Source organism: Nymphalis io, chromosome 7 (genome assembly GCF_905147045.1).
Source record: "Nymphalis io chromosome 7, ilAglIoxx1.1, whole genome shotgun sequence".
Classification (NCBI taxonomy): Eukaryota; Metazoa; Arthropoda; class Insecta; order Lepidoptera; family Nymphalidae; genus Nymphalis; species Nymphalis io.
In genome coordinates this window covers 8090059-8115317 of record NC_065894.1, presented here as the reverse complement: position 1 = coordinate 8115317, position 25259 = coordinate 8090059, and the positions used below count along the sequence as shown (strand labels likewise).

Below are 25259 nucleotides of genomic sequence, written 5' to 3'. Positions count from 1 at the left end.
GTTGCAGCGACGTGCCGTACGCATTATTGGCGACGTAAAGGTCACAAACACCCTTGAACCTTTACAATTGCGTCGTGAGATAGCAGCACTGAGCGCTTTCTATCGACTGTATCACGGCGAGTGCTCTGAGGAATTATTCTCTCTAATTCCTGCTTCCCCCTTCCTTCTTAAGTCCACGCGGGCTGGTTCTCGATGTCACCGCCTAACTGTGACATCAATTCCATCGCGAACAAAGAAATTTGGCAACTCCTTTCTTTGTCGCACTTCCAAAAAATGGAATTCCTTACCAGCTCACGTATTCCCCTCCTCTTACAACCCGGGTTCCTTCAAACGAGGCGTGAAGAGGCATCTTGCGGGCCGGCAAGGCGAAGGCGGCTAGTGCAGAACGTTTTTCCCGTCTGTACTGGCCGTCGTCGCGTTTGGACTCTACTACCACTTACCATCAGGTGGAGTAGAGTCATTTGCCCTCCCGGCGATATAAAAAAAAAAAAAAAAAATCTTAGTTCCGAAGGTTGGTGGCGTATTGGATATGTAAGCGATGGTTGACATTACTTACAATGCCAATGGGCGTTGGTGACCACTTACCATCAGGTGGTCCATATGCTCGTCCGCCTTCCTATTCTATAAAAAAAGCACTTTCTGACTTTTAATGTGCTGTAAGGAATTTCTAGTTTGCTCTTACAGAATATCACTACAGGAGATGCTAGTGCTATATAAATTTTATATGAGCAATTATAAATATTATAAATATTATATTATTTATATACAACATTCTGTATTCTATCGACAGTAAAATTTTATTTATAGAATATGAAAAAATAATTAATACATCGAGGAGAATAAGAATTGAAAATTTCACGGTAATTATACATAATCCCCGTTATTCAAACGGCCAAGTTCGATTTTCTATTCACCCCCGAGCACATATTGGAATCGTAAGGGAAATGAGTTAAACCTTGTTCACCACAGTCGCAGCTTTAGTTATTTGCACTTGACACACGGATGCAAGAAATGATGAGCCAATATTTTTAAACCTTATTTTCTATGAATTAATAACAATAATTTTATTATAATGTCATTGCCTACAATATTATTATACAATAAATATTTGTTATAAATTTTTCAAATTGATCATTAATTTGTATTAAATTAAATTGTAATATTATTATTATACTTGACCTCTGAAATAGTATTCTTTATAAAGCAACGCCATTATATTGATATTGATAAGTGAAAATTATATTCATTAAATTATCGAATCGAAAAAATGCTACTAAAATCTCTACTCTTTCAGAACGACATCCAAATAAACATATCAGATATTACTTATTCTCATTAATTTAATAATAAATTTATACTTCAATAACTTTATAGTCATATTATTAGTGATTATCAGTGTATTGAATCCAATGTCTTTCAAAATTTTCTTGTAGATAATAAGTATGTTTCCCAATGTAATCTACGAGTATGTATAAATTGGTTAATACAAAACAGTTCGGTACTATTTTTTCGTGTGTTTGTCGACAAATTGTACATTTTTTTGTTTGGTATTAACAAACTTTTGTTAACAATCAAAAAATAAATAAGAGTAGAAAACACGTTTAACAACTCATATATATTTTTTACAAGTTTTTAATGATTATGGTAAAAATTCGACCACTTGCCGAACGCCAGTACAATGAAATGTATTTTCCGAGACATTTTTAGGTATAAAAAGCTAATGCTTGTATTCGGGATAAACTATGAGTATAAAAGTTAGTTATTTGCTTAGTTTACAGACGAAGCCGGGGTGGCGAATGTAAAAAGTTTTTCAAATAAAATTCTCCAAGCCGCACGGCCCATCAGCACCCCACGTGTTGTACCAACTTCGGCCTTTATTAGCACACCGCCCCTTGTACAGGACAAATTACCATAATTTTTCGGCTCATGTTGATACGTGTTGCCAAATGAATAATGAGACACGTTGAAATCTACGCTTCATCTTACAACATAAATAAATATTCATTGAAGGATTTAAATTATTGTATTTAATATGTTCTCTAACTTTTTAAGAATTTAAATTTGAAATTGGAACTGATGATTATTTAAAACAACATTAAATTGAACCTTAACAAGTATACGATAAATGGGTAAACAATTGTTCCAATCAACAGATTGGAAAGGGACAAGTACTGTTTTAATCCCTTCGGGCAATTCAAACTCGCACTTTTCACGAACTTTGCCCTTATTAGTATAAAAAATGTGACAAAACTACTTTGGAAATAGCGATTGTCATATTTTATTATAAAACCTGAATGTTAACATTTGTTCGATTATCATATGATGTCCTTAGCATATGAAATTAGCGTTTTGTCGTACTGACCACTTTGATCTGAAATATCTATATCCTCTTTGATTAAGAATTCCAAATTCAAATTTATAAATTCATTTAACTGGTACATTTGACTTTTGAAAACAGTCATTCATTTGTTTTTTCTTCATTATTTTGTCTTTGGTGTCGCTTATTACCGCACAATGGAAAACATGAAATATCGGTAAATTTACGAGTACGAGTTTTACCGTGGCACCAGTGCTGCAGAAATAGCTCGAAGGATTAATGATGTGTACGGCGCTGGTGTCTCAAAAGAAAGCACGGTACGTTTTTAATTTCAACGTTTTCGTTCTGGAAATTTCGACCTTCAGAACCAACCCCGTGGACGGCCGGAGACCAAAGTGGAAAATGAAGAATTAAAGGCTATTGTGGAAGCGGATCCATCACAAAGCACTTTACGAGATAGCTGCAGGCTTCGGGGTAAGTGATAAAACTGTATTAATCCACTTGAAGCAAATCGGGAAGTAAAAAAACTTGAACGATGAGTACCTCGTGAATTGAGTGAATCGAACTTGCAAACACGCGTTGACTGCTGTGTTACTTTGCTCAACCGACACAATAATGAGGGATTTTAAATCGAATCATTACTTGTGATGAAAAGTGGATACTGTACGATAATCGAAAGCGCTCGTCGCAATGGCTTAACCCTGAAGACTCAGCCAAATCGTACCCTAAACGAAAATTGACTCAGAAAAAGTTACCTGTGACTGTTTGGTGGACTAGCGCCGGTATCGTTCAGCGCTTTCTAAAATCTGGCCAAACGATTACGGCTATCTATTGTCAGATATATATCAGTATACAAATATCTATTCAGTAACTGTAAACCATGAAGGAAGAACTAGCTGCTAAACAACAGAGATTGGTCAATCGCTCTAGGCCACTGCTGCTTTATGACAACGCAAAACCACACACTGCGCAACAAACAACCACTAAGTTAGATGAGCTACAATTGGAATGTCTGCGACATCCACCGAACTCCCTGGACCTTGCTACAACAGATTACCATTTTTTCCGGAATTTAGACAACTTCTTACAAGGAAAAAAATTCAACTCCGATGCGGTAGTCCAAACCGCCTTCAAAGAGTTTATTGACTCTCGCCCCCGTGGTTTTTTTAGTAAAGGGATCAATGAAATACCTAAGAGATGGAAAAAGTACATAGATAACAACGGTGCATACTTTGATTAATTAAATATATTTTACAAAAAAAAATTGACTTTATATTCCTCCCGTACAAAACGTCAATTTTATATGTAAGGACTTAATAGTTATGATTTGTTTTAACTCGGTGATAGTTTACAAGTAACTCCGAGGAATAGAACGGAAAAAGGAATTATAAAACAAAGGGGTTAACTGTAAATAAAATTGTTTGTACAGTTTAAGAACAATTGTTAGTTTTTTTAAACAATTTAGTTGTTATTTAAGTCTACTTAAATTTTTACAAAACATTTTACCTACTCTTTCATTTATTTTTCCACACAACTAACCTGTATACCTTGCTACACACAAAACGCACACATGTCTCACCGAATATTCACAGCTTTGGCCGCGAGAGCGTGGTCGAATCAATATTCGTGGCATATCTTGTTTGTACTAGACAAAAGCGGAACTAGAATAAAGATTCTAAACAATGGATTGTTTCGTACAATTCTAGTAAATTGTGCCTCATTTGATAAACAATTTATCATTATTAGTAAATATCCATCTGTTACTTCAATTGTCAAACATATAAATTAAGGCAATGTTTAGAGAAGGAAATAGGTCATCGGCTCTGATCGTAATTCGTATGCTATTATTTCTATAGTAGGTCAACGACCATCTTGTTTGTACACTAGCGTTGCTTAGAAACCAACAATATTCATAACAACTCATTTCCACTAGTTTTCCCCCGTTACACACATTAAGTTCTCACAAAAGCAATCATGTACTTACTTATTTTTATTTTACAATAATGAATGATGTCATTTAAAAATATACTTTTTTTTTCAAGTGATACAATTTCTTATAAAAAAAAAATTATTTTTACATTTTTAATATTTATAAATTTTATCTTACCTCATCTCATTGAAGGTTTACGTTTTAACAAAATGGTAAATTATATAAGCGCGTTTCCAAGAAGATTTTAATATTATTATAAAAGTAGCTGCGAATCGCAGTTTCTCCCGCTTTAAATTCAGACTAGTGACGTGACAAACGTGCATTTCGGTTACTTGTTATTTATAAAAAAATATTTATAGCTACTTCAATTCTTAATGGAGAGATAATCTCCATTTTAATACGAGTCGTAATGCGACTTGATCTACTTTTTTATTCTTCATAAAGAGCATAGAAGTCGAAAGAGTGCTACAAAAATGGTATAAAGCTAACGAGGTTCGTCTAATTGTTTGGAAGTGTCGCATAATATCTGCAGGGACTGTTGCTCTACATTATTTTTTTCCATCGTTTAATGTTATGAGACGATATTTTATTTAATACAGTATAAGGAAAATATTGAGATAGAGGCGTTCGGAAATATACGACGTCTATATATTATTTTTACAGTCTATTCGATACAAAGAACATGGAGCATGAAGCACATCTTTAAGAATGATTGCAGGTTGAGTTTTTTGAAGAGAAATGTCTTCGGGCGGGTTGAGAGGGAAATTACTAATCTGGATTTTAGTGCAACGTTTTTTGTGTTATGTGTAATTTTTATGATGCAAAAATTTTCTGCGTCTGTAACGTGTACTGAGCTGCAATCTCTTTCAATTTTAAGTGTCTCAAGCAAAACTTTAACCGACACCTAGGCCAAGTGTACCGAAAATATTTAAAAAAAAAATGTATGTAAATGTAACGAATACACTTAATGGATTAAGTTTCGAATTCAGCTTCTTAATAGATTAGACATTTGTTCAAACGTTTAAACGACAATGAATTGTTTACTTTTACCTAAAGACTAAACAGTGACAATAGTATACTTTTAATAACAGCATGCGATATGTAATTGTTTTTCAATATATAATTCTAATTTTAAATAATATTACGCTAGGATTTCCAAAAGTATATTTCTAAAATTTGAATATACTATAATATGCAAATTCGGACATTAAACTGCACGTTCCCTCGAGGCTCTACCAACGCCCGCGCGTTTATGAATAATGCCTTTCCTTACAGCCACGGCAGTGTCATTTTTCCGCATCTATATAACTATATGTTTATGTATCCCATGCTAATCTTCTAAAGTGATTGAATATAAAACTAATCCTTTTAAAGTTATTGGTTTGTCCGATTATAAATTGGCACTACTATTAAAGTAAATAATAAAATAATTATATTTATTATATTATTAGTTAATAATAAAATAAGCATATATAAAAGGTACATGTAATTTATTGATGATCGTTATAGAAAATTACTGTAAAGTTAGAAATGTAAATATCGACCGCATTATAAAATCTCTTTCGTATCCCTAATATTAGCGAAATAAATTATATCCTATTTGAATTACTAAATCTATTGAGGCTTTGAAATAAAGAAAGAATTGAAATATGTGCAATGAATTGAAAAGTTATAATATTACACATTTATACATAAAAATAATGTGTAATATTGTACAATTTATTATTACAATCCCATCTATAATAAGAAAAAAACATTAAATAGATTATTATTACTTGTATCAATTGTTGTTCGAAACAACAATGCACTGATAAAATACATCCTGTGCAAATATAGCTCATGATAGTGTAAATAATAATTACATTGGGTAAATCAAAGTTTATCATTTTTATTTATTACTGAATAAATAAATATCGACTAACTTTAAAAATAATGCAATAAAAAATTCTGATACTGGACAAAGGCCAAGTAGTCCAGTCATTATATTCATATTCAAAATTCAAAGTGCATGTTAACCGAGAAGCCTGGTTTTTAGAAATGGTAAACTTTCTCCACCATCTTGAAAAATCACTATTTTTTTTTTTTTTGTGATAAACCGGCTTTCGGTCATGATGCTAAAATAATGCTCTTTTAACATACTGCAATCAACGTATCGAACGAGCAAATAAAAAATTAAGGGATTAAAACCCCGACAACATACCATAGATGTCAGCCTTCTCGGTTCAAATGCATTTAGACAATGGCTAGACTAAAGGCCAAACTCTTATGGAGAAAGATTATCTCTGAAGGATGAGATGAGAAGGCTCATGCTACATGTAGATTACATGTCAGAATTTCTCAACATAAACAAACTACTTTACAAAATAACCAATTGCCTTACATATTTTAGTGAAAAAAAGAGACACAAACAAGGTCAACGTCAATATGGCGGAAAGAATAGACGTCGTTGTCGCCTTGTCATTTGTGCGGCGTAACAAATTACACCCTTTACTTAATGTTATTAGACCGCAAAAGTTATTACCGCTGTTTGTCGATGTATCTGATACAGGACGCAATATTGCGATCGAGTTTGATTACTGCTATTAATTTTCTGTCAGTGCAAGAAAAACAATATCGTTAGATATATAGATAAATAGATTTTTGTTCTTTTATTGTTCAATATTTTCTTTTTATCTAATGATATTGATTGGCATTCGTGATTGAGAATGATCTTTGTGTTTTTTTCTAATTTAGATATATATATTACTTTGATTAATATGCAATTTGATGAAATACGATTTCAATAGATGTATATAAAATACGAAGCCGTAAATTTATGATAGTTAAATGAGTACATATATCAATGCATATATTACTGCTGGTTAGGATTATATATTATTTTTTCAAAACAACATACTGGTGGTAGGGCTTTGTGCAAGCTCGTCTGGGTAGGTACCACCCACTCATCAGATATTCTACCACAAAACAGCAATACTTGATATTGTTGTGTTCCGGTTTGAAGGGTGAGTGAGCCAGTGTAATTACAGGCACAAGGGACATAAAATCTTAGTTCCCAAGGTTGGTGGCGCATTGGATATGTAAGCGATGGTTGACATTTCTTACAATGCCAATGTCTAAGAGCGTTGGTGACCACTTACCATCAGGTGGCCCATATGCTCGTCCGCCTTCCTATGCTATAAAAAAAAAAAAAAAAATCTAAGACACTTTAAAATGAGAACATACGAAAGATATGGATGTACAACTGTATGATCGTTTTATATCATGGACCAACAAAAATAACACATAAATCATGGACAACGATAGCTTTTTTCAAGGAAAACTTCATCTTATATTTAACATATTGAAAATACGTAGCGCCATTATACATAGTTGCAAAAAATAACAAAAGTGTAAAGTGTTCGAGAACTGAGTTATGTTAAATATAATTTATATAAAAGATCTTCTTTGAAAATGTGTCACAGCTCTCATCCTTGGAACTAAAATTTATCCAGCTATCTTATACTGCAATAACAGTGCTATAAGCTATTCTATAAGAACATACTTCGAAGCTCACTCAAATATTAAAAGCCGCTATTTTGATACGGATATCACTTGAAAGTTATAATTATTATAATCAAAATCGCATATACCTTTCTGAGATTGCACGACCCTGTTTTGCGGTGAGTTTAGATTTTATTCTTATACAATAGCCCTAGATTTAATTTAAGCATTAATTATAAATCGAAATATCGTAATCTTTAATAATTTTCTATGTAAGTATGTATTTACAAAAGAAGTTTTTTTTTTTTATAGAATAGGACGAGCATATGGGCCACCTGATGGTAAGTGGTCACCAAACGCCCTTAGACATTGGCATTGTAAGAAATGTCAACCATCGCTTATAGCCAATGCGCCACCAACCTTGGGAACTAAGATTTTATGTTCCTTGTGCCTGTAATTACACTGGCTCACTCACCCTTCAAACCGGAACACAATAATATCAAGTATTGCTGTTTTGCGGTAGAATATCTGATGAGTGGGTGGTACCTAAAGTAGTATATGTAGTATATCAGTTGTCTGGTTTCCATAGCACAAGCTTTGTACAAGCTTAATTTGGGATCAAATGGCCGTGTGTGAAACATGTCCCAAAAAAATTATAAAAAATAATAATCGTCTGAGGCCATGTCCAGCTCTGTATTGTCCCATACCTTACACATAGACCTGATTTAGTCATAAAAATCTCTCTATTATAGTATAACTATTTAATAAAGTTTTGCCACATTAGCGACACATTATTGAATCTTTCGTCACCAGCTCAGTAATCATAAAGATACCACAAAATTAATTTCCAAATGTACCCAAATTATTTGGTCCTCTACTGAATCAAGATTTTTCTTACTCTAATATAATATTATTTAATACATATTGCATTTTTTTTTTAATATTTTTACAAATATATTTTTTTTTACTTTACCTGTGAACCTAGCGAGAGTTTTGAGGTTGATGCAATGTAATCTATATATAGAAATAATTTACTGAAAAATGCCGCCTACCGAATTATATTTTTAAAAACTTTTGTAACTATAACTTAAATTCAATTCAGTAAAATAAATTTGAATTTAGGCAAATTACGTGTAATTATATTTAATTTCATAAATATCATTGGATGTAGAAAATAAAAATAAAAATATAGTAAACATTTTACAATTGATTATACTATGTAATGATAATTTTTATTTTTTTATTTTGCCTTAGCTAATTGCCATATCTGAAAATTTTAAAGAGTCGTTCTTTTTTACTGCAATTTCAAAACTTTATAAAAATATTTTTAAAAATCGAATAATAAAAGAAATAAAAGATCTATCACCATTTCCAAAATCTTATTAAAACTTGTTGAAAGTTAATTATTTCACTCCCGAGTTGCGCGTTACGCAACAAAATGAGTTAAAACTCCAGACAGGCAGGTTCACAGGTAGGGAAGTAATAATTACATTCTGCCGAAGCACGATTTTGATTCACTTCAGTTTATTAGTCATAGAGCACGTTCACAAGATACCAATATTATAGCAGATTATAATCACAAGGTTTACGCCGAGATAGCCCAGTGCACGTGAATCATAACCGAAGATAGGGGGGGATTCAAGCCGGAGTCAGCATTTATGAATTTTCACATACTTAATTTGTGGAACTAAAAAAATAATTTGACCGATTACGAGTTTGTATTTCTGTTATATTTGTAGTATCATACTTATATTATAAATTGATAAATTGCTTGGCTGTTTTTCCGAACGAATATTCATTTTGATATGAAACTTTCACATTAAGTTATCATTATAAATTCTAAATTGACATAAGCTATATATTGTATATATTATCAAAAGAGCCGAGATGGCCCAGTGGTAAGAACGCGTGAATCTTAACCGATGATCGTGAGTTCAAATCCGGGCAAACACGACTGAATTTTCATGTGCTTAATTTGTGATTATAATTCATCTCGTGCTTTACGGTGAAGGGAAACATCGTGAGGAAACCCGCATGTGTCTAATTTCACTGAAATTCTGCCACGTGTATTCCACCAACCCGCATTGGAGCAGCGTGGTGGAATAAGCTCCAAACCTTCTCCTCAAAAAGAGGAGAGGAGGTCTTTAGCCCAGCAGTGGGACATTCACATAATGTTACGGTTACGGTATGAAAAGTGGCTCGATGAAAGGCCGCAGACCCGGAGGTCCTGGGATCAATTCCCAGGTCGGGCCAATAAAAAGTTATTGGGTTTTTCTGTCCGAAAATTCTCAGTAGCAACCCGGAGTCTGGAAGTTGGAAGTGTGTACATTCCCGTGCCTCGGAGAGCACGTAAAGCCGTTGGTCCTGCGCCTGAACTCTTTCCGGTCATGTCGAATTATGAGAGGTAGGGAATAGAGAGTGCACCTGTGTTTGCGCACACACTTGTGCAGTATAATATCTCCTGCGTAGTTGGTTAATCTCTCTTGAGATTAGCCGCCGTGGCCAAAATCGGTCTGGAGGACATTATTATATTATCAAAAATATGGATTGGTCTCAGTTAGGACATTGTGGGTCCGTACTGAGAACGTTTTCCAAGGGAATTATATTAATCTTTTAATAAATATGATATTATGATCTACATTTTTACTAATATTACAAAGAAATAGCGCGAATCTTGTGAATACGTGTATATGCGGATTTTTTATGTAAGTGGAGAGGGCGGTCACGGGCATGAGACTCACCTCATGGAAAGTGACTACCGACCATTGACACCTGCAACACCGAAGGGCTTGCGTTGCCAGCCTTTAAGGAATGAGTAGGCTCATTAAAATAATATATGGCTTATCTATTCCTCATAAAATATTTAACTCATTGTAACCACTTTTATTTAAAAAAAGTCACAAGTGTAGTTTAGTTTAATTGTCACAAAATATCAAAAATTCCTTATCAAAATATATTATTATTTCTATTAATTAATATAATTTTAAGCACTTCATGCAGATAATTATTGTCCAATTAACGCTTTGCAATTCGAACTAGTAATTTTAAAAATATTACGGGATATTTAAATAAACGCATGACAAAATACGCAGGGCGAGTTGGACGATAACGTAGCCTTAAGCACCATAAGAGCGAATAGATCGGTTGGCAAATGTTTATGTTTCATTGATTAAAAAATAACACGAGATAAAGTGTTATTTCATCCATACGAAGTCGGAACTAGTAATTTATAATATGATAATATTTTAATCAATGTATTGTACATCTATGTAGTGTGTACTAAAGAAAAATAACAGTAACTAACTAGTTAAAGTTTGTGAAACTAAACAACAATACATCAGAAAACAACTTCCAACAGATTTAAACATACGTGTTACATTTTATCGTTCGGACGCCCGGCGCCGCTTTGCAGTCGCGGAAATTGAACGGCACCGCAACTATGCTTTTCCAATCGCAAAATAAATGATATTTTATAAGAGCTATTCTATAAGAACAAACTCGAAACAGGAACATGACTTTTAACATATCAGAAAGTGATATTATACAACTTTTATTTTTATAATTATACCATTAAAAGAATACATGCATCAAAATAGCATGACATCGTGATTTTAACGAAATGAGTCTCTAAGGAAAGCACTGAAGAAACAAATTGGAAACGCTTACAAAAAAACCCTGTTTTCTATCGTGCTTGAGCAAGCAGTCTGGATGAGTACGAACTACGCAGTCCTTCTACTACTTTAAAACAACGCTTTGTTTACTCTATTCCAGTTTGAGTGAGTCTAATTACAATCATAAGGAACATAAAATTTTAGTTCCTCTAGTTTCCTCTCTTAGTTTAATATTTCTTACTGTGTCAATGTCTAGGAGCGGACGCGTCCACTTACCATCAGTTGTGTAAGCAAAATACAATTTATATATTTATTACTCTATTTATGAATTCGACATATATACATATAAGATTATTACGAAAGTAACTTTTATACTTTTTGATTGCGTTTATAAATGTTACACAATAATAAAGATGATAAATATTTAAATAATAAAACCATTGACTAATAACACTGAAGGGTCGAATTTAAAACAACTTGTCTACTAAGTAACTTCATATAACGACGCCCGAGTGATAATAGAACACTAATTAAAATTACGGCCCTTGGGCTGTTTGTTCGGAAAATTGCTCCCGTCGCTAATGGACAATTTTCATGATTGTAAGTCAAAGTTTTAATGATCATTTTACAACTTCTCCAAAACGCTTTTAAAGTTTGATGTGATTGGATTTATGAGTATCTTCGAAAGTTGAAAATTTGAGTTTGTTTAAAGGTATATTTGCTCCACGATGAAATATACAATAAATATATATAAATATTGTTTTTCATGGTCCTACAAAATACACTCTTATAAAATACACAGACAGAAATTTGAATATGAATGTACGAATTTTAAAGGATTTCTGACAATATTTTTGATAAATGTAATCCCATCCTTGAGTGTTCTTCTGATGTTACACATATATAGCACTTGCTTCGCTGCGCTGTTCTGCTCAACAACAATCTTAAGGCGCTTTAGCAAACAAACTTAACCTAATAAAACTGGTATATCAATTTATTTAATGTGGGTTTCAATTTCTTTAAATCGAAAAAAATAGAAAGATGTAATTTTATATATTAAGGCTTATGAAAGTTACATAGTACATAACAGTAACTGCCTTTGAATGTCCCACTTTTGGGCTAAGGCCTCCTCCCTCGTTTTGAGGAGAAGGTATGGAGCTTATTCCACCACGCTGCTCCAATGCGGGTTACAAGTTACATAATCAATTATAATGAAAAACACGCAATTGTCAGTTTAATGTTTAAACGATTAACTCAAAGAGTTTACATGTAATGTGTAACTGATAAGTTCCAACCTGTAGCTTCATTATCATATTAATTTGATGATACAAAATTATTATATAGTCATCAGAATTACATTACAAAGTATGAAATCCACCCATAGATTTCATTGTCGTTTGTTTATTTTATTAAATGTTCATACATTGATTTTGTTTTTTTATATACAAGTTAAGCTATAATCGTGTAAAAATTCATACCTATAAAATATTTTTAAGCTATTATTATATATGATATTACTTTGGAAATACGACAGTGTTACAAGTTATCATGTTGTAATCACGGTACTTATATATTATATAATGTTATATAATATATTAAACGTGTTAATTTTAAATATAAGTATTGAAAATCCTAAAACGATAACCACAGGACCAGAATTTTAGCAATATCGGAAATTAAACTGTCAGACGCATCGTCCACCCTTTCATTGGTAGTAAAATAGAAAATAGTTAGTAGAAAATAAATTCACAGTATATTGTGTAATACCTTGATAACCAAAATGCTATGTAATTTGTAAATGTCTAAATCGCCGTAGTTACACTGGCATACTTAACTTTAAAACCAGGAAACAACAATACTAAGTTTTGCTGTTTGGCGGTAGCATATGCGAAAAGTAGGGAATACCTACAGAGACGGGCTTTCACAAATGTCTACCACCAAGTAAAGTACTTATAAAAAAAATATTCATTTTTTTTTCAATATAATTTATGTATAACTTACCTTCATATAGGAGCCGCCGTTTTTCTCCTCACAGTGTCGTCTAATGAATCGTTCGCAAATATTTGACATTTTCTATTCTGAAACAACCACACACACATTACTAAACATACTACAAATTATAATTTTACTAGTTTAATAGTAGTTTAGTAGTGTAAACGAAGGCAGGTGTTAGGTATCATTTTATGTACCTCTGACATTTTTTACGCAAAATTTCATGATCATTGGATGAGCAGTTAAGACCGTGAAAGCGTTACGAACAAACAAATTTCGCATTTATAACATTACTTAGGATATATTATAATTATAATTAAATATAAGTAAAAAAATTCTAATGCTCTTTGATATTAACTTATTAATTATGTTAACGCTATTAGTAAACTTATTTCTTTTAATCTATTCTTACTGGTGGTAGGGCTTTGTGCAAGCTCGTCTGGGTAGGTACCACCCACTCATCAGATATTCTACCGCAAAACAGCAATACTTGGTATTGTTGTGTTCCGGTTTGAAGGGTGAGTGAGCCAGTGTAATTACAGGCACAAGGGACATAAAATCTTAGTTCCCAAGGTTGGTGGCGCATTGGATATGTAAGCGATGGTTGACATTTCTTACAATGCTAATGTCTAAGAGCGTTGGTGACCACTTACCATCAGGTGGCCCATATGCTCGTCCGCCTTCCTATTCTATAAAAAAAAAAAAAAAAAAAAAACATTTCAATTCTCGCTATCAACAAATGAATTCCACGCAGTTCAAATTAAACAAACATTTGCCCAGACCGTATGTATTTAAAAATATATTCTTCGAACGGTAAAAACTGCTGGAAGAGACTAATATTGGGTCATTCTTCAGTTTGGACCTACACATCCCTTTTGGTATATCAATCATAGACTAATCAGTATTTTATATGTCACTCGGAGCGCCGTACGCTTTCAATATATTTGTCAAGCAGTATAAACATATTAAGCATTTACTGTTAATTAAAACTTTCGTTTACAGTTTACATTTAAGCCGGTAATTTTAGATTTAATATGTGGTATTATAATATATTTGAATAAACGCTTGAGACAAAAGAGCGTTGTCCGAGGGGTAGTATGTACTATGTATGTACATATTTACTAAGGTAGTAGAGATTGATTGGTTCGATATCAATTATTGTAATATATTGTGGTACATAATTGTTTTAAAAAACGTCTCCCACAAAGTCTGGCAGCGTCGCTATTTAAACGTATAATACTATAAATACATAATATTATTTGGTACAAAATCAATTCATTTAAATTATTTATTAAATGTTTTTGCAATAAACTATCCAATACGACTATTGCGCCACCTATATTATATGTTTTTATACTAAAATTCATCAACAATTGTCAATAAAAACTGTACATCGTTCAAACACAATAGATTAGGAACGCATCCGACACAAATAAACATTCATTTTAATATATATGATAATAATATAAAAATAATGACGTAAATAGCACATCCAGTAACCGATATTGTTTATTTCTGTCAAGTAAACATTGGTCCGGCGTCGACAAATTTAATTCTCGAGCATCCGGAATGTGTAATCGAAGAAGAGGAAATATACCAAGACGATGAATTAAAACTATACTTGTATTATAATTGACGGTTTGAAGGGTGAGTGAGCCAGTGTAATTACAGGCACAAGAGACAACATCTTAGTTCCCAAGGTTGGTGGCGCATTGGTTATGTAAGCGATGGTTAACATTTCTTACAATGCCAATGTCTAAGGGCGTTGGTGACCACTTACCATCAGGTGGCCCATATGCTCGTCCGCCTTCCTATTACATAAAAAAAATGTACCTCAACATTACAACGCATAGTATATAGCAATGAAAGTCCCTTAATGCTCTATTAAGCTAAAGCTATTTTTGTACAGTTAACATCGCTTTTTAATCTATTGCTAACATGAACGAGTAATGTATGCGTTTAACGCAATAAACGTTACAGGGTAATAATATGTATATGGTATCTTATGTTTACATATTAATAACAAAAATCTCATTCCGATAATTCACAAGAAAATATTCAATATCGAATCCATCAACGCATCGTATCGTATTTACTATAAATATAGAAGCACGCAAAACGTACACACTCGCAATAAAAAAACAGCAAGCGGTATTATATACAAATATTTATTCAAATTTACGCTAAAAATATGAAACACATCCATTAAACTTGTCTCGTCCCCAACACGAAGCGTTTTAACAAATTGCCTTTGAGCACCACCGTTTAAGCGTCCTAGTTAGATGTGCGCAATTTCCTGGTTACCAAAAATAAGTGTCATTTCACAAAAAGGGTGGTCTGTCGCCACCCGTGCGTGAGTTATGTAGTCCTCCTAACATTTGCATAGGGCTTTCGTCAGATCGTTACGCTTATACTATTATACTATATATATAAATAATGCCTGTGTCCGTTTGTTTTATTTTATACTAGCTTTAATATTCGCTTTCCTTATTTCGACCATATTTGTGATTTTTATTAGTTTACTTCGAAAGTTTATTTCATTGTTGATACAGATTGTAATTGTGAAAAGCGTTTCTCCGTTGAATATTTCTATTTTTTTAAAAATATTTCCAGACAACTCACTTTAAGTACGAAAACAGGTTCTTTAAAATCGCTCTTTAAAAGATAAACGAATCGAGAAAGTAAATCTGTAAAGAATATCACTGAAGTTTGAATAATTTTATTTTGTACTTAAAAAGCAAACAGTATTCGTTTTACACTTATCAATGTAAATTATACTTATAATGAATTCATCAGTTTCATTTTATTTCGGATTGTATTCGAAAATCCTCTTCTCATAAAAAACAACGAGGTCCGATTCGTTCGTACTCGTACATCACATAGGTGTGCGGAACGTGCCGATTCGGTCATAATAGACACAATGATCCCTTTCGGTTTGCAAATTAAACAACCTGTGTTTTTAAAGCCATTAAAATACCGCTTATAATGCTACCAATAAAATTAAAACGTTCAATTCCATCACAGAGAACTTCATCAAAAATTCCAAATGAACTTGATAACTTATCTCTTCATTGCCTTACTAGTAAGTTTTTTTAATATGGTTTAAATATACTAAACTCAAGTGCATCACACTCCTTACAAATAATTTTCTCTAGTAGATTAATTCTTTAATTTTGATAATATTTGAAGTGACAGAGTAGTGACATTTTATCGGTCACGACACAACCATGCGAATATTCCAATGTGCGGATTATAGGATTGTCGGGGTATCGTTTTGTGTCCGCAATTTATTTGATTCCGTTCGTTCAGTGTCGACACACGTATATAGTCAAAATAGTGTATTGCATATAAAAATGTATAAATATATATTTTTTATTATGAATTTCAATTATCCTGACCTTAGTACCTACAGAAAAAAAAGCTAATATTTCATAAATATCATTAAAAAAAAATTAGAAATCACGTCATAATATACTTTCGTCAAAAATGAACTGAGAGCTAAGAAAAAATATATATAAATAAAAATGAAGTTTATAAATTATTAAATTTTAAAGCACCCTCTTTTGTTTATAAAGGAAATGAAGGGTGAACTTCTGACAATCATTAATTTACTTCCGTTGACTCATGAGCAAAACAATTCATTTCAAATCTATGCATAGCGAGGTATATAAAGAAAAAAATGTCTATAATACTGTGGACTCTTAAATATTTTAATAATAATAATAAGGATGTTGCGATAAAATTCTATTCATTTTATTTAAAAATATTTGTTTGAACGTTTTTTGTGTGACATAAAATAATACATTACTTATTTAAATCCAATAAGCTATTTAACAATCATCTACAGAATGCGATTATTTCAAATGTTATATGCAAATATGATTTCAACCAATATTTACAGAAAAAAAAGCAAAATATTTAGTTTTACGTTTAAATATATTATTCAGAAATTCTATTAATAATACACGTTTTATCAAACAATACGTAAAATGGTAGCATACATTGAACCAAGTTTATACTTAAGAAGCATTATCTTAATTGATATCCAGAAATAATTCTAATATTCCAAAACAAAATATTAAACAAATTTCATTAATTTTTTATACTGACGAATTATCCTAATTGAAAAGCGTAAAATAAATCTAATATTTTTAAACAAATTTTCAGGTAAACATAACAATTGGTTGCATTTAAATGGAGTAGATTTTCGTTGTATTCGCAGGTGATGCCGCCAAATTACGCACCTCCAGCCAGCTCGTTTGTCAGCGTCCTCGTTTCTGAATTACGCGGAGTTTTTTATTAACGCCAATTCCTCGCGCTCTAACGAGTGTAATTTTTTTACTCCGCCTATTCCTTTCGGACTGTGCACGGGTGTGTGTTTTCGTTTGTGGCTTTTAGATTTATTATAGAGATGTAGCAAGAGGAAAGAGCGTTTATGGTTAATTGTTTGTATTCATCAAAACTATGTAACTGTAATTTTATAGAACTCCTGGGAATACAACTACGAAGCTAAAGATATTGTAGTGATGAGTTTTCTGATTATATGTTTCTGATATTTTATTAAACTAACTGTATATATCATAGTCAATGTCGCATTTCACTTTCTGACATTTAACTATCGTGTTCTTCAGTGAATTTCGTGTGTATTCTTACAGAACAGCTCTAATGAAGTGATTGTTATCGTTACAGAAGCCATTTTAATGGGTTATATAATAGAGAGATAGATACTGTAGTCATTAATTTTTTGTTAATCTTTTTAATATAGAATTAATCTTTTTATTATAGAAGATGAATTGCAATTATATTAAAATATATATATAGTCATATTATATTACATGTATACTTTTATTACTAGAAATATAAAAATCCTCCGGGTAGAAGACGAAATCACAAACACAAGCACTACCTCATTGTTCAAAAAGAAAAATGTAAATATAAAAGCCAAATAAAAATACTAAAAGTGAAAATTAATAAATAAGAAAACCATACATTTCAAAATTGAGTATTAAAGTTTTCCATTAATAAAACGCTTTTATGTTTACGACATCTCAACAATTCATAGACGATGTCACCTCAAAGTCACCCCATTTCTATTTCGAATACCCGTACGTCTGCACATTTGCACCCTCGCATATTCAGCTGCATTAACGTCTCAGGCATCACCGCATTTTTCAAACCACGTCACTCACAAGACTCGTATTGCGAGAATCTCACAAACATCGTTCTCATGTCATCGGTAGATGCATTTAGAGCACCCTCGAGCAAAAGCTACTTTAACATTTTTAAATACAATATATCTGCTACATATAAACGGCGATGGTATCTCACGCTTACGGCATATCACTGGTACACGTGTTAAGAACGCTTCATTTTTAACGCAATCATTCAAATTAGATTCTTATTGCGCCTTGACAATATATATATGAAATAGGTGAGCGGACTGGCAAAATAGCCCACTTTATGGTGAGTGTTTACCAGTATTTTTCTCTACAATACCAATGCCACTAATCTTAGGAACTAAGTTTACACTGGTTCATTCTTCAAAACCGAACATAACAATATTAAATATTGCTGTTTGGCAGTATTGACCCAGATACCTAAAAAATATATTCGATTCACCATCAAAACGTATTGTATCATGTATAATAAAATCAGTAAGGCCATCGTTCACATAGACGTGTAGTCAAACGCAATCACAAATCGAATTTCTATTGATACTCGATTACGACTCGATCTATCTACCGTGACACCTTCTGCTTTACCTTCGAAACGTTCTTTGATGCTTCTAGACGTTGATGGATGTTTGCTTTCTAAGGCTTAAAAATCAAATTCAAGGAAACAGCGTTTCGATTTTATAACACCGAAAGAAGTGGGGTTATTGTATGTGAACATTTTATTTTTATACTTAAAATTATTTTACAAGCAAGAAGAAGTTTTTTTGTATAGAGTACAAAATAATATGACATTTATTTTTATAACTAGTAACCTAAAAGCTTTAAAAGAAAAATGAGATTTTACCAATTTATTCTACAAGATCATTTGTCACGACCCTCTTTCTAATTCCAAATGTTTTTCCATGCGGTAGCAATTGAAAAGGCATCCGATACTTTTTCCACCTACGGATCTCCTGAAGAATTTAAGGTCGTAAAATAAAGGATCGTATACAGTCTAGGAAACCCGAAGATACAAAAAAATGTACACCTGGAAATGATATGGGTTTGAGGGTAATAATTATATCTATACTTATGTTTCTTTTGCATAACATAGTAATTCACAACATATTTTGCACATAAAATTTAAAAGATATTTTGTCTTAATAGCAAATTAAGCAATACACCGACATTAACATTCGACAACCTTATTTATAAACACTGCTTAGCTGTTTAGTAAAACACAGATTTTTTATTTAATTACCCGCTAAACAACGTTTATAAATAAGCAGTAAAATGATTAAGTAAGCATATAGCTTAATTCCCTTTTGTGATGTTATTTGCAAAGCCGTTAATTAATACTTCCTATTAAATTATAATTTTAATCAGAAAATAATCAAATTATCCTTATGTAAAATTTTCGTAAACATAATCAACTGTTTTATATCTTTGTACGGGGAATTTTATTAGTGGGTTCCTGATACATTGCAGTGCCAATCGTAAATCTGCTTGCCGCAAAATAAATAATTTAAGCTAATAAAACAGAAACACGTACATTTCCGTCGATCAGATATTATTTATTCCATTAATTTTGATTACAAATAAAGCCATATAACGATAATATTAAAAGAAAAAAAAAATAATACTATTAGAGATACAAAATTGTTTTCTTAAATTAATTGTTAAAATAGTTTCTTTTTAATGTAACTAAATGTGTAATTAATTAATATATGTTAGTTTTTTCAACATGGTGGAAATAGATACTAATGTTTGTAAAAACCTACCTTACATAATGCACCATTATATAGACCAAGTAATGTAGTATTAAGGGTTACAGATATAATTACAATTTACTTACAGATATTCAAGGAAATTTGAGCTCTAAATTAAGGACAGTAAAAAATACTATCGTAGAGTACAATGTCCGCAATAATTTATACACATAAGAGAACGCATCGTGTGGAAACTCTTGACTTTCTTCACTTTCACGTTACTTCTGCAGAACGCTCTACCATTCCAGGTACTTCTATGAATATGGATACGTGTTCCCCATTTTCTCTATCTCATCTTTTCGTAATCAATTTACTTTCATGGTTTAAGTAGGACTAACAGTTTAACTAATATCTGAGACAATGCGCATACAGCATGTAACAATCTGCAATAATATGACCATCATTATGATTAGGAACAATGAAATGACTTCGCAACGCTCAACAGGGCGTAACTATATCTTGGGCTCCATTGTTTCAAAGTCTGTCAAATTGTCATCCAAACCTCCCCTCTTCTAACGCAATTTTTTTTATAAAGTATACCATTTCAGCGTCTACTCTTTTAATGTAACATGAGCTTCATGCAATATTTCATGTGTTCGAGTGGTTTCATTTGAAAGTGTTTACATTATGCAGTTACATTCTTTTAGATCTTCATACAATATATTTGTTTTATTTGGAATTTTTATATTAACAATAAAGAACCTTGGAGGATGTAATCCTATTACGAATTCCAATTTCAACGAGAATATCAGAGAATTTTCTTTGAAGGAAGATAATACTGTAAGTATTATACGAAACGGTTTGAATGCTATTATGTTTAACATTCTAATGTTTCGATACGCTGTATTTATTTGAGTTTTTGTTTTCTATATCGTATTACAGAATACTTCGAATATAAAAACGTTGCAGAAAGAAGATCCGAAACGATATACTGAATTATCTTATTTTCGACCGATTAATTTACAGGTGAATTTCAAATTGATATTTTTTTATAGTTTATTTTAAAACGGCAAACGGGTCACCTAATGGTAAGTCATCTTTTCTCATACACTGTCAATGTGCCGCCAACTAAGGTCTAAGATGTCATATTTGTCTCTGCAATTACACTTGCTTTCTGCACCTTCAAAAAAGCCAATATGGTCTAGTGAATAGAATAATTGATGACTTGGTTATAACCACTCAGACAGGTCTATAAAAATCGTTACCACCTTGATGTGTATACAATTTCGTAACCTAATAAATATTTAGTAAATTAAGAGAAAATGAATTCGATTGGGACACAAAGCGACTAGCACAAGGTGAATTAAATGTAGTATTAGTTAAACGTAATGTAGGTAATATATAAATAAAACGTCGAACTACGTAAGAAACGTTGTGATTAAAATGTAGAAATACAGGCTCCTGCTATTGGTGAGAATATCACTAGTATGGCCCACATTCTTGATAACTTGTCGGAACGGAAACGTGAGTCAGTTTAACCGATATAATTTACATTATTTTTTATTACAAATACCATTACATGATAAATATTGTTCCCATAGTAATTAGATGAATTGTTTTATATTGTAAAAGTGCTTGGGTTATTTTTCGTTGGAACTAGGACGACATAGCTGGTGATCTTTTCCCGTGACGGTGAACATGTTACCTTTATTAAGCAGTTTACTCACGTAAACATTTCATTATTTCGTCGTTACTGACCCTTTTATTGTAAATATATAAAAAAACAAAAGCAAATAAATAAAAATACCACTTTAAAGTACATACAAAATGGCCCTTTAGTGAGTAATATTTTTAGTTTAAAGAAAAATTTAAGAAATTTTAGGGTATTGTTACAAAGTCGTGAAAAAATTAAGAGAGTATGTAGAAAAGGGAAAAGTCATATTATTTCCAAAAAAAAAATGTTTTATTATTAACTACATATTACAACAATAATTTATAATTCTACTAATATAAATCACATATCATTCTGAATGGGTCATATATTCCCAGACATGCCAGTTCAGTTATTCTATCACCAATAATAATAATAATCAATAATGGGTATTGTTATATTCTAGTATGAATGGCGAGTGAGCCAGTTACATTACTGGGATGAAATAACTTATATTATTTGTGCATGTACTCTTGTCTATTTGCAAAGGTCACTTGCTACAAAATAATCCTTAAGCTCTTAAATTCTACTAATAAACAATCACCATTTCAGAAGTAATAATTGTATATGTACATATATTTCATATTTCATTTTTATTTCTACTACAGACTGTGTAAAGTCTCCTTTCTATTAGTCAGATACAAGATCGATTCTCGGTATATTTTTCGAGTAATATACGAGGAAAATATTTGACGGGTCTTGACTACATTTTTAAAACTTTTTGTTAACTTCACCTGTTAGTACGTAAGGGTCAAATCTAGCAATTGATTCGTAATCCGATTCCACGTAACCAATGAAGCTCTAAATAGTCGATTCAGTGAATTGACTTAATAAAAACTTATATTTGTAAATATTTTTTTAACATGAATATCTCAACTCAGTTTTAAAGATTACATAATTATTGTTTACGAAAAAAATACATTATGTTAGACCTGCAGGTCTCATTTTACCTAAAGAATGGTTTAGAAGGTAAGTAAATGTGAAATGCTAGAGGAGGTTGGAGTTAGTATTCGTTAACTTCGAATATGGTTGATGAAAAATAGTAACTACTGAGTTCTTGCTGGTTCTTCTCGGTAGAATCTAATCGATGATGGATTCAAATGTTTGTAAGAGTGAACTTGAATAAAGTATATTTTCATATATTAATTTAAATTATATGCTTTTGATAATTAGCCTTGTTTGTGAGTAATATATTTTGATTGAGAAATTTCAATCGGGAAAAGAACAAGTCTTGATTCGATTGAGAAGTTTCAACATTAAGAGCCGTGTGAAAAGAGGGCAGCGACCAGACGCACCGACTCCGACCCATCGGACCGTGCCTGAGGACGACGGTGTAATTGGATTTAATTATTTTCCTAGGGAAAAAATCTCCATAAGGGCTGAACTCACACAGCTTTAAACGCTTTGGAAATAATTCGTATTTGTATTTGCAGGCAGGCAATATAGGCAGTTTAATATATATTCAAATTATAATGTCATTTGAACTTATTTATTTTTTAGGATATACCAGACAATAAACTAGCGGGCTCAAGTCACAGCCGCGGATTAATCAATCGAGATCATCCTGGTAAAAGAATTTTAATAATTAATAAAATAATTTACAATTTCAATTTTAATTAAATTTATTTCATTGTTTTTCACCTAGAATTAATCATTTGTATTTAATATTTTCTCATTGTGTTTCCGTTTGTATTACAATAAGATTGTTTTGAAATGAATAGTCATGACCAATGATAATACAGCTAATTTGTTTTACAGGCTATCCCATACACGATTACGACGAATACTCACATATTGGTTACGGATACGAATATAGCGTACCACACGTTCATAACGAATACCATCATCAAATTGAACCTTTTCACTATGGAGATCACGGGTCTGTCGGACATCACTATTCGGGACCTCATTATAAACACTATAATCACGTCAGTGATATATTTTTTTTTTTATTTGAAAGTTATATTTTATAGATAATATAGACATCAAGCAAAAGTCTAGTCAGCCTGTCTGATATCTATTAATATGGACTTGGCAACTTAAGACTTTGATAACCGTATTGATACGTAAGAGTACGAGAATGAGTCTATTTAATTATTTTTATTACGTTAAAGTAATAATTAATACATTATTAAAAATATTATGTGCTTACATTAAAGTTTGAAGTTTTCATACAACTATAATACCTATAATAGCCATTAATGACGTGTAAAGGAATAATTAAACAAAATTTAATTTACGTGATAACTAACTAACCATAACTAAATACCACGATTATGATTTCTAGATAAGATCTTTAACACTTGTTCTCACACGAACACTGTTAATATAAGTATAATTTTCGTTTTAAATATAAATTTTATCAATGAATTAAATACCGCCTACAACTCAAGTCTAATACCTAAATTGCCAAGTAAATGTCTACTAAACATAAACATGCCTGTGTAATAAGGAAACGGCGAGATTGCTTGATTCGATCCAGTATAATTTATTTTATAATTTTAATAAAGTAGTTTTATGACTGTATTATAGGTATTTATGTAAGTATTATATCCTATATATGCGAAAGTCACTATGTTTGTTTATTTATTTGTTTGTTTGTTTGTTACGATTTCACGTCTTAACTATTCAACCGATCATCATGAAATTATGCGTACATTTTGTCAAAGGTACAGAAAGGTACATAGGATAACTAGAACCTCCCCCGTCGCACACGGGCAAAACCACGGGCGGAAACAAGTAACTTAAAATCTATAACAGAAGTAGCAGTATTACCATCCTATAAAAAAAAATTAACATATTTCTAACTTTCATAGTTGCATTTCCATAATGCAATATGAATATTAATTTATATTTTTTCAGGCATTGGCGGCCAAAGCGGTATTATGGCCGATTGCAGGAATTGCACTTCTTGGAGCCGCTGCCGCTTTAGTTAGCAATCCAATTCTTTTGCAACTCGGCGTTGCTTCCGGCAAACGAAAGAGAAGAGAAACCGAAGAAATTACCGGTCCAGATTTAGACGTGGACTATAAAATATGGAAACCACATATCGAAGATATTCCAAACCATGCAACGAAAGTTAATGACAAAAGTCTAAATAGAATCCATTTTCAAAGAAAAACCTTGAAAAATAAGGAAATAAAATCAAAACGGCCGTCGATGAATAAACATCCCATTCAATCCTTTAGAGATTTCGAATTTAATGCTCCAATAAGCAATGAATCGAATGATATGAATCTTGTACGTGTTCCGATGCAGAATGTTTAATTACGTACTACTTGAAATACAATAATTAAATTAAATATTTATTTTTTAATTTCTTTTACCAAATTAGGTTATTAATTTAAAAATATATG

General features: G+C 31.8%; 2 protein-coding genes across 2 annotated transcripts in view; one reads left to right on the top strand and one right to left on the bottom strand.

The window, feature by feature from the left end:
- LOC126769336 (protein sprint) overlaps positions 1-25259 on the bottom strand; it is a 216376-nt gene that overhangs the window by 190689 nt on the left and 428 nt on the right. Inside the window, exon 2 of the mRNA XM_050488012.1 lies at positions 13340-13416. Within this exon, the coding sequence (XP_050343969.1) occupies positions 13340-13408 (69 nt within the window). The 5' untranslated portion in view covers positions 13409-13416. The remainder of the gene's footprint in view (positions 1-13339; positions 13417-25259) is intronic.
- On the top strand, positions 20749-25201 carry LOC126769351 (uncharacterized). The gene is made up of 5 exons (XM_050488052.1): positions 20749-21032; positions 21135-21218; positions 23404-23470; positions 23662-23831; positions 24766-25201. Exons 1-5 carry the CDS (start codon positions 20880-20882, stop codon positions 25168-25170), a joined length of 879 nt encoding a protein of 292 aa, XP_050344009.1. The 5' UTR covers positions 20749-20879; the 3' UTR covers positions 25171-25201.